Genomic DNA, 10,956 nt, shown 5'->3' on the forward strand with positions numbered 1-10,956 from the left:
AGACTATATCCTTTGTTAAGATTTTTGAAAAATGAAATTACTTTATCTATTGGTTATTTGATTACTATTTCCGTTTGCTTAACTTGTTGATGCTTTTGTAATTCTAATATTTTATTTCGTTTCTTGTGGTATGAATCTCTGATTTTTAACTTTGTTTTTTGTAGGTAAGCTTAATTAGGTAAGGTTGGATTGAGGAATGAAAGGGTCGGGGATACATTTGCAATCTATGCACCAATCTAATATAATTGTCAGCTTTGAATTACAATTTCTAGCTACTCATTTGATGGGAGCTAAGGGATTTGATGCAGATCTTTTACCGTCCTCACATGTTATTTAGTTAAGTACGCAGGGAAATGCAGTTGTATATGATTTACATGAAGAAATGAAATATATCCATTTTAATCATGTTGTATGAATGAATTTTGGTACGTGATTTGACACACTTTGTTCTTCATATCATGTACATTAAGATTGGAACTTCTAAGCGAACCAAAATTGTATCCTTCGCATAGCATTCTTGTGGTTTCTATATGTAATAGTGCCTTGTGGGTGAACAATGTTATTTTATTAGTATATATTTTATGATGGTTGAGTTGTGTGAATGCATGGAGGTACCACACTTAGTGGATTGCATGGTAAACTCTTATGGTCACAAAAAATACTAGAGTCTCTTTAGTTGGATTGATTAGAAATATTGATTTAGATTTGATTTGAAAAGCATTATGATAGGTTTCACATTTTTTAAAATGCCAATATACATAGAGTCCTCTGTCAAAAATTCGGAAGAAAGGTCTATATAAATACTGCACCTTCTAAAGGGACTCCATTAATAGACTCCCAAACTAACCAAATGATTTGTATTGTGTAGAGATACTATAAGTATAAATACCCATTCTCGTCTCTAAGACTTGTAATCAATATTACACTAAAGAATGAGAATGTGGATTTTGAAAATAGGGTAGGGATGTTCTTCTTCAGTGGACAAGATGTCTATGTATAGTATCCAATTTTTTTGGGGGGAGTGGAATTAATCCAAGGTAGTTTTAGGTATCCTTTTATTGGTGAGATATTGCCTGAGATCCCGTTGTCATAAATGGAAGGCAATAACATGCCAACTCATATATGGAATGTATTTGAATACATTAATGAGTATATTTGTAACGGTTGCATATGATTTAAAGATCCATTGTGCTAGAGAAAGGAGTACAAAGCATGTGCTGGATCTTGTAACAGTTATCTTCTTGATATCGACAATGAACCGTTGTAGACAGTCTAGGATATGAGATGTCATATGATATTGTAGGACGTATATGTATATAAACCGAATGATCATATAGGACGTATGACGTTGAAGTTTTAGTAGTGGTTTGTATACTTCAAAAGAGTTTAGATTAGAAGTTGAGGTTCACCCTAAATTGTTTAGAGTTTGAGTGAGGGAGATGTGAAGAAGAAAGGTAGATTCTTGTAGGATTAGAATGGTTCTAAGCTAATAAAAACTTGAAAGCTTTGATTGTTGTATGGAAGCGAATTGAAAACATGAAGGGGAAGATTGATTAAAACATTGAAATGAAAGCAAACAAACAAGATTGAAGATTAAAACAAATAACAAGTAAATAAGATTGACTGAAATAAAATAAAACAACAAGAAAGTAAAAACATGAATTGAAAAACAAGACAAGAAATTAAACAAACCAAATGGTTTGGATCCTAAGACAATGGATGGTTTCTCTCTCCCTTGCTCTTTGCTTATATACCCCTACTTTTGTTTTTTTACAGATTTGCCCTTATCCATTACAAACTAGACACCTCACACACTTTTGCTTTTGCTTTTGCTTTTGCTTTTTGGTTTCTTCATGACCAAGGTAGGTTTAGGGAGAAAGTCCTCATAATTTGAGATAAGGGCCTCCATCTTTGGTCATCTGATTTGATGGCTTTGACCTCTGACTTTGACTGTTGACTTTGACCGGTTGACTTTGACTTTTTCAGCACTTTTCCATAGCAGCTACTGGTCTTCATAATACGTGTGATTAAGGCTCATTTTGGTACTAAGACACAACTTTTATGATAAGTGGTCTGAAATACTCCTTAACCTGAAAAAGACAATAAAAGCTATGAGTTGTCTTTTCATTAAGCGTAAGAGGGACTGTAATGTAGCAATATATGGGTAATAAAATGCACATTTGGGAGCTTATCACCACCCCCAAATAGCATCTTGCTTGTCCTCAAGCAAGGATGAGAGAAAAAACTAAGATCACAAATGAGTAATTTATTATCAGTTATACTAATCTCGTTGATAACCCGTAAAAGCTCAATTAGATTACTCTAACCTTATTCTTACGGTATCAATTATTTATTTCCTACTCTCACATATATATTCATTCAATATATAGAGTACGGAATCATTCCACTCTTAATCTATCAAGACTAAATAGAATTCAATTAATCAAACACAAGGAAATAATTGTGAGAGTAATGTGTGATGTGAAATTTCTATTCTACGATTATACTATAGATTCAAATAAATCTAAATTAACTAAAGTAATAGAAATAGGGTTTTGATAGAAGAGAAAGTATAGAGAAGAGTAATCAATCCACCTAATAACTAGTTTCATGCAAGAATCGAATTATTCATTGAAAAGAGATCATATTTAGGTTTTCACGCAAAGATTCAACCTAAAGCCTCAATCTTTATCATCCCTAGCAACAACCTACATCTCTATAGTCATTATTACTAGCATGTAAGATTATTACAACTAAGTCTCTCAACTTAATTACAACAATCCCTAGTTTAATTTATTATATGCTTATTTTGGAAGTCATACAATAAACTAAACTCATTGAAACACATATACAATGAAATAATTCTACTAAGCAATATATTCCTCATTCAGTTTCATAATCACTCCCTCTAATGGGGGGGTTAGCCTAATATCATTGGATTAATTAAACTAAAATAATAAAAGGAAAACATAATATAAATTAAACTAAACTTGATTAAACAAATAGAACAAGTCATTATTGAATAAGTATTAAACTCTATTAATCTATTTGAACAATAACAATAATGATTCAAAATGAATTAAAACTGAAATTAAAACTAATGTAGAACTAAGATTACCTTTTATACCTTAGGCTGCCCTATACCTCCTACCTGGATATAATAAGATTCCATAACATAGCTTGGGAAGATGAACTTAATTCACTCAATTTTTCGGGCTTTAATGATAGAGTGATTTATTTGTTAAAGTTTCTTGGTTATCCTTTTGAAAAGCATGTATACTGGGAAAGTGGTTCGGGAGTTTAAAGGTGGTATGTGTATATTAGTTCTTTAGGGAGTGTTTTGCATAGACTACCTGCTAAGTTCCAGAAAGAAGGAATAGTAAACATCAAAGCTTGATGTGTTGCAGCTAGATTGCTATTATCGTTTAGATTTTTCACTGAATTCAGACTAACGACACCATTGGGATTTATTGCATGCTTTCTTGCTGATATTTTTTTTTTTTTTTTTTTCTGAACTAGGGGACAAGACCCTTTTTATTGCAGTAAGGACATAGCTATTGATAGTTGATAAGCCATAGACAATTTTTAAGTTAAATGTGCGCTTCATAGGACAATAACCTATTATTACCTATCACCGTGTATATTTCTGCATGCATATATAGCAAGGTGAGATTTTGTAAGTACTTGTACAATACAAGCTATAATACTTTCAAGTTATTGTGACAAGTTCTTTCCAAGGATAGGCACTAGCAACGGGACATAGCAGGCTATGAGGACTAACATTTTAGCTAGAATCTTCCTCTGTGACATGCTTTTCTCAGTTTTGGGCATTCTCTTCAAGCTTCTACTTTAACTGTTTTTTATTTTATTTTTTCTTTCCAACCTTAACTAGTAACTTCGGTTTCTTATGGAAACCTGTTATGACTTTGGTAGTGTATGGAGGGGTGGAGAGTCTCATGTCCTTCAAGAACGAGATCTCACCACATCTCGGTCTTCTAGAAAGCTTGATCTTAAGGGATTATCTTGAGAAATGGTTCCCTAGCTTTCTCATATTAACTGTAGAACATGAACGTTTGAAAACCCAATATGGAACCGGAACTTCGATAATGAAATGGAAAATTCCTAACATAAAACTTTCAATGCAAAGCAAATAATTTCCTAAAAGTTCAATTTTTAACCTTCATGCTACTTTGATATGTCCATGTTTAGGATTTCGCAGAAGAAGAGTTGCGTCCATTTTTTTTTTTTTTTTGGGTACATATTTCTAGGCATCTTACCTGGTTAGCAAATCATAAAATCAGGTTTTCATCTAACTAATATACCTGGTGGCTTGTGCAGGCTCTTCTAACATCTAGGAATTCTGGGACAGTTATTTTCATTGGGACTTTTAGTGCACTTGCGTAAGTTTTTCAAAGGGAGTCATGAAGACTAGAAACAATTCAATGAAAAATGATGTAACTATAACCTAGCTTCCCATACCTTTTCCACCGCTAATATAACAAAAAAGGAAAAGATCCTCCAGAGGGAAGTAGGGCTCCTACTACAACTCCGATTCTGGAACCACCTGACTTGCCTAACCAGAGGTCAACACAGAGCCTGAAAGGGGGCCGATCAAAGAGTTTTCCTTCTGCGCCTGGTCACCATCACTGGTACTTTGACTAGACTGCTGAACCGAAGCCATCTTTTCTAGCATTGCCAGACCCAGGCGAAAAGGTCTACATCCCAGGAACAAAGGAATGAATCGAGTCAGATCTTTAACTCTCTTATCTGACTTCCTTTTCATAGTTAGCCCAGTAAACCAGACAACCTGGAAATCCTTCTTACTTATTTTCCAAAATCCTTCATGTTCCCTTACGGTGAAAGTTCTTCTCGAGCTCATTCGGAACATGGGTAGGTCAACCTAAACAACATGCCTTACACAAAACAGTGCTATTGAACTCCCTATCAATACTGAAAAAAATAATAGAGCTATTACTAAACAAAACAAAGCTGTTGAATTCATCTATTAAATTAAATGTACGAGACCACATTGACTTCTCGAAATAACGATTGTCGCAATCCTCAATTACAAATTGGTACCCAAAATAATATCTAAGCAAACTGCCTAATACAAAATGCCTAAGACAACTTGCTATCAAAAATTCTACACCAATGTCATTCTTCTAGAAATCTGCCACCAAAAAATCTACTGCCACAAAGTCACTCCTAAGAAATCTGCTCCAAAAGCTTGCCGACATAGTGACGCCATCTTAATTCAAAGCACCACTACCTGCTATTAAGCACATATTAAATAATAGTGATGACAAAAGGAACTTTAAAAAAAAATGAAAGAAAGAAAGGTTCTTACTTTGTTCTATAACTTCAGTTAAACATTTGTTTTTCTTATATGGATTCTGTGGACAATTCCTTTTGTCATGGGTTGTTTTCTGCTTGCATTGTCCACATGTCCTCAAACTTTTCTCCTGAGATATCTCGATTGGCTTTTTATGTCTACATGTATCTTTCTTCCTCCCTTTTCTTTGTGAAATATTTGGGTTTAAAAGCAATAGTTGGGAGACATCAATCGGAGGCTCTTGTTCTTCATTAGCTTCAATTGGTGAAGGCACTTGCACCTTTCTAGTTGCATCGAGCATAGCATAACTTTCAATCAGTGCGGTCATGGCATCAATGAACATTTTAAACTTTTCATTATCTCTCGCTACTTCATAAACTACTTGATTGGCCACAAAGAAACCGTGTGTAAGTCTTAACACCTCTGATTCTTGTGCACTACTCACTATTGCGCTCCCATTGAAGACTCTATAACAGTTTGCTCCTTTCATCCATCTTCTCAAAATAAAGTGTTCTGGTATTTCATCAACGTCGTAGTGGATAAGCAACTTCAAAAGATGTTGGCAGGGAATTCCCATGAATTCAAAAAACTTGCATTCACATGTGCCCATTTTAGTTTCTCGATTAAAGTTAACGTTCCAAACTCTCTGGCCTTTATACCTTCTTGACGTCATGGTGTAAGACTTGAAGTTGATATCGGGTTTTTCTGTTAGAAGTTTGTAGTCTTGGGCTTTAGACCATTCTTCTTTAAACTTCATATACACACTTCTTGTGAACACCTTTGCTACATTCTTTAGGAGATATTCCTGCCTGCCCACAATGCGGTCTTTATGTTCAATTTCATAGTCTTCTTCTCTTTCTCTTTGTGCAATTCTTCGCAGACACCTCTCATTCTGGTAAACAAATTTCTGGAGATTAGTGTCTACTGTAAAATATTCTTTGTAAAAAGAATTCATAGATTCGCTGCGCCCCGTGGTATTCATTCCTGCATAAAAAGTGTTTAAGTGATATACTGGAACCCATTTTGCTCGAATTGCATACATTGTTTGTAGCCACTTATTTTCCACCAAGTCATTCTTCTGCAACATCTCTTGCCACAACATTTCAAATTCACTTACACTATAAGTCCTTCGAAGACACCGCTGCATTTCATCTTCAAACGTGGTGCTCTTCGCATATGCATGTCCCAAATACTCGGGAAATTTGCTTGTGATGTGCCAAAGACAAAACCGATGTCGTGTATTAGGAAATACCTTGGCAACAGCTGCTGTCATAGCTCTATCTTGATCCGTAATTATAGAAATCGGGTGGCGCCCACCCATAGCCCCAAGCCACGTCTTGAACAACCACAAAAAACTTTCTTCTGTCTCATCAAAAAGCAAAGCACAACCAAATTGAATAGATTGAAGATGGTGATTAATTCCAGTGAAGGGCCCAAAAGGCATCTCATATTGATTTTTCATGTAGGTGGTATCGAAACAAACAACATCTCCAAAATGTTGGTATTGAGCACGTGATCGCCCATCCACCCAAAAAAAATTCACCCCTCTACCCGTGGTATCACACTCTATGGCATAAAAAAATTGGGGGTCTTCTACTTTCTTTTTCTGAAAATACGCATAAGCTGCGCTTGCATCATTTTCCTTCGGTATTTTGTACTTCTTCCATTTGGAGTTCAAGTGATTGTAACAATCTCTGCCACCATACCCCATCGCCTCTCCACCAAGAAGTGCAGGAATTCTTCCTATGGGTAAGTTTAGATCATCAAACCTCTCTACCAAAATCTTAGCCGCTTTAGGCATAATTTTCACTGTTCTCAATTTCACCCTCTTGTTAGGAGTGACCATCTTGTGGCTGTGGGTATCATCAAAATATTTCACCATCCATGACTTATTATCTTGCTTGACTACTCTCATTCGTGCTTTGCATTCACATCTAATTGTTGACGTGCTTCTTCTTTTCACTTTACTCTCCGAGTTGTCTTCTACCTTGTCACGCTTTCCTTCTCGGGCACAAACCATATCACAAACTGTCACCTCATCATCATTACGGTCTCTGGATCTTTTTTGGGTACTACGAACACGAGTTGAGAAACCATTTTGTTTACCATACTCCAAATAATATGATTTTGCTTCCTCTAGACTTTGATAACTCATCCCCACTTTTGGTACATCTAATTTCTCTAACACTTCATTTGGAGTTTCAACGGATAAAGAAGGAAATTCATTGTTGGGAACTACTCCATCATTATACAAAATCATTTCCTCCACTTCTTCACCGGGAGAGAAGTTTGCGACCTCCACTTCCTCGTCCATTCTGAACAAATCAATAATGAAGAGTATAAAAAAAAATCAAATTAATAAAATTCAGCTGCAATAAAAATGTCGGACGACGAAATATAAATGCAATATGTAATTCAATTAAGCATGCTTGAGATGCATTTAGAAAAATTAAATTGAAAGCGTAATAAAAAAATCAATGTGAAAACAAATTTTTAGGCGGGAAAACGTGGTTGCATTGTGAACCAGCAAAATAGTTTTTTTTTTGTATGAAACATAGAACCAATTTGATTGCAGGTCTACAAGTTCCTTAGGGATTCTAATTTCAAACACCACTAATCTAGTCTAGTTATACAAAAAGCTTTAAGAAAAACTCACTTCTGATTTGGTATTTCTTAGTTATAACTAAAGCACAAACTTTTGGGAGAATGAAAACTTGGTGGCGACGAAGAAAATGAGTAAGAGATGGTGGAGCAAACGTTGGCGTGGTATTAAGAAGATGGAGTTAGTGCTCCTCCTCCTTTTGATTCAGAGAAGAGGCACGTTGTGGAGTTGGAAAGACGAAGGGGTCGCGTAAGTTTTTTTTTTCTAATTGTTTAAAAAGAAGTTTGGAAAGACGAAAATACCCCTGCTTATAACTAGCTTAGTAGTTTGAACACATCCATGCGTTGGATAATTTACAATTGGACGGTTAGGATTTGGCGTTAGATTGGAGTCACAGTAGATGGAGTTCGTTTAACCAGCCCCTTATTTAATACAAGTGACTATAGTATAATAAATAGCATCAAATAAGGATGTCCATTTACAACATCAAATTTTAACTTTCTAGTTAAGACCCTTCATTCTCAAGAACCCATTCTCCATTTCATTGTACCTGTTTTGCGGTTTCATCATCCTTTATAAAATATTCTCAAAAAATTCAATCTAATAACTTTAGAGATGGGTTTTTAATGATTGCTTTACACAATAAATTTAAGAATACAATCAAAGTGAGAAGATGGGTTCTCGCAGGTTTGAAACAAGAGATCGACCGTGGAGTTTCTACCTTCAACTATTTCAAATTGTTGGATCCCAAACTTTTGTGAAGAAAAATAATACTATTTTTCATTATGTTCTTCATTTGTCAAGGCTCCTATTCACTTGGAATTCATGGTGTAAAAATCAGAGCTGTTAAGCGGCACTTTTTTGAAAGCGATTTTTCCGAAATCAGCCATTAATCGGAATAAATCGCCCGATTTATTGCTTCCGCTCAGACCTGTATATTTTTGGTAAATTGGATCGGTCAAGTAGTGCATAGCGCCTACTCACCTATTAATCTCCGATTAATCGGCGCTTAAACTGCACAGAATCCGATACTTGTATATGTCTTCCAAAACATAATATTGACTGAACTTCCACAATCCACCAATACCTTTTACACATCATATCCTGATATCTTTAACGTAATCAGCAGAGCATTATCATGAGGTAACATCACCTTTGACAAATCATCTGGAACAAACATAATAGCTCCAGGTATGCTTGCCGCTACTAATGAAGGGTTCACCGGTGTCGGCGCTATGTTCACCTCTAGCACTTCTTTCACTGTTGAGATCTTTCGGATTTTATCCCTTATAATCTTCTTCTGTGGGATAACTCCCTTATATATCATATTGATCACCCCTAAGGGCTTATCATTCACCATAGCTGTTACTTCTGGCCTAGCATCTGCTCTGAACTCTCAAAGCTTCCCATCTCGCATGAATCTATCCACTTCTCTGAGCAGTTGTAAACACTTATTTGTTTCATGATTCTTCACTTTATGGAAATTGCAGAAAGGTTTATTTGCTATTTCTCGAAGTTTGTGAGTCAGATGCTGGAAATAAAGCTCTTTCCCTACCCTCCTTAAAATATCCTCTATTGTAGTATTAATTTAATGGCAATATAATTGCTTGGAACAAACTCTTCTTTCAGCGATCTTTCAAACCTCTTTTTCTGTGACAGTTAGTTTTCAGACTTTGGATAAGAATCTACCGACTTCCTCTTATCGGATTTGCTGTAATTCTCCTCCTTATCATACTTATTTGATTTCAATACCTGTAACATTGGCTGAACCGATGCTGCCATAATCCCTCCTTCTACTTGCACATCTTTTTCCGTTTTATCATGCAACTCTCTCAGAGTTTTGGTATCCTTTCGAAGCATATATTTGTGCATATCGGAACCTGGAATAAGCCCTGTCTGAAATGCTATCACTGCTGTCATTTTCGATTCATCTAAATGCTCTACGAGCTGTGCCTCTGCCTTAAACCGAGATAAGAAAGTTTTCAGAGATTCCTTCTTCCCTTGCTTAACCTAGAACAGTACTGACACTTGCTTCAGTTTTACTCGCTGATGACCATAATTGGCCAAGAACTTCTCCTCAATCTCCCGATAACATGATATCGATCCTTCCGGTAAAGAACAAAACCACTTCAACACCTTCCCCTTCAGACTTGAAGAGAAAGACTTGCATAATAATGAATCAAGATAAGTTGTTCCTTTGTATATCAAAAACTGGTGTTGATACCCGAATATATGGTCCATCGAATCTGACGTCCCATCATATTGAGTGTAATTAGGAAGTTTGAACTTTGGTGGAATAGGCATCATCTCGACACTTTGATGTATCGGATTTTTGCTGACATCATCTACCAGTCTTCTTATCGAAGCAGAAGTTTTTTCGAGAAGCTGGTTTTGCATCATCTCCTGTATCATTTCTTTGGTGATGGGTTGTGGCATCGGAATTTCAAGTATCGACGATGCTTCTGCAGTTCTTTCATGTCTTGGTGATGCCTTTTCCGTAAAATGACTAACTAATTTTGAACTACACCCCTCTTCTTCGTCTCCATGGATATCCTTTACAACCAGACTCGGACTTCCCTTCTTCATCTCTTGATTCTCCTTTAGTAAGATAACATTTTGGTTTTCCACTTCCCTTAACCTTTTCAAGATTTCTTTAAGTGAAGTTTCACCTTCAACGTTCTCCTCCTGGTATCGCTTACTTACCAAAGCTCTTGTATTCCTTGTTTGTGATTGATTATCATTAGCTACTCGTTTACTGTTTGCTTTCTTCTTTGGAGCCATTATAATTCACGTTTCACTTTACTACTAAACTTTTGTCACCTTTTTTTCACTCAAAACTCAGAACAAACTTATGGATTCAAAATCAAAGAAAAAGAAAACTTCAAATTTTCTTGTTCTCGATGCACAGACGGCGTCAATGTGATCGCCAAGAACACCTTTACTTGATTGTTCTAAGATTACACAGATTGTGTAATGGTTTGAATGAATGAATAAGATGAACTAATTTGAAACAAAGGTTTTT

The 10,956-nt window shown here is 35.7% G+C and overlaps 1 protein-coding gene across 1 annotated transcript; it reads right to left on the reverse strand.

Moving 5' to 3' along the window:
* Nucleotides 1-4,990: 4,990 nt before the first annotated feature.
* Nucleotides 4,991-7,743, reverse strand: LOC147475031 (protein FAR1-RELATED SEQUENCE 5-like). Its single transcript, XM_086583254.1, has 2 exons — nt 5,348-7,743; nt 4,991-5,269 (listed from the first exon to the last, which is right to left on the reverse strand). Exons 1-2 carry the CDS (start codon nt 7,644-7,646, stop codon nt 5,250-5,252), a joined length of 2,319 nt encoding a protein of 772 aa, XP_086439380.1. The 5' UTR covers nt 7,647-7,743; the 3' UTR covers nt 4,991-5,249.
* Between the last annotated feature and the right edge of the window lie 3,213 nt (nt 7,744-10,956).

This window comes from Coptis chinensis, chromosome 9, assembly GCF_015680905.1.
Source record: "Coptis chinensis isolate HL-2020 chromosome 9, ASM1568090v1, whole genome shotgun sequence".
In the NCBI taxonomy this organism is placed as follows: domain Eukaryota; kingdom Viridiplantae; phylum Streptophyta; class Magnoliopsida; order Ranunculales; family Ranunculaceae; genus Coptis; species Coptis chinensis.

What these genes read in the sequence shown, in the direction of transcription:
- LOC147475031 (XM_086583254.1), bottom strand. Translation starts at nt 7,646, where the DNA reads ATGGACGAGGAAGTGGAGGTCGCAAACTTCTCTCCCGGTGAAGAAGTG. An exon ending in AACTGAAGTTATAGAACAAA is followed by an intron (nt 5,270 to 5,347) that starts GTAAGAACCTTT and finishes GCTTAATAGCAG; the next exon opens with GTAGTGGTGCTTTGAATTAA.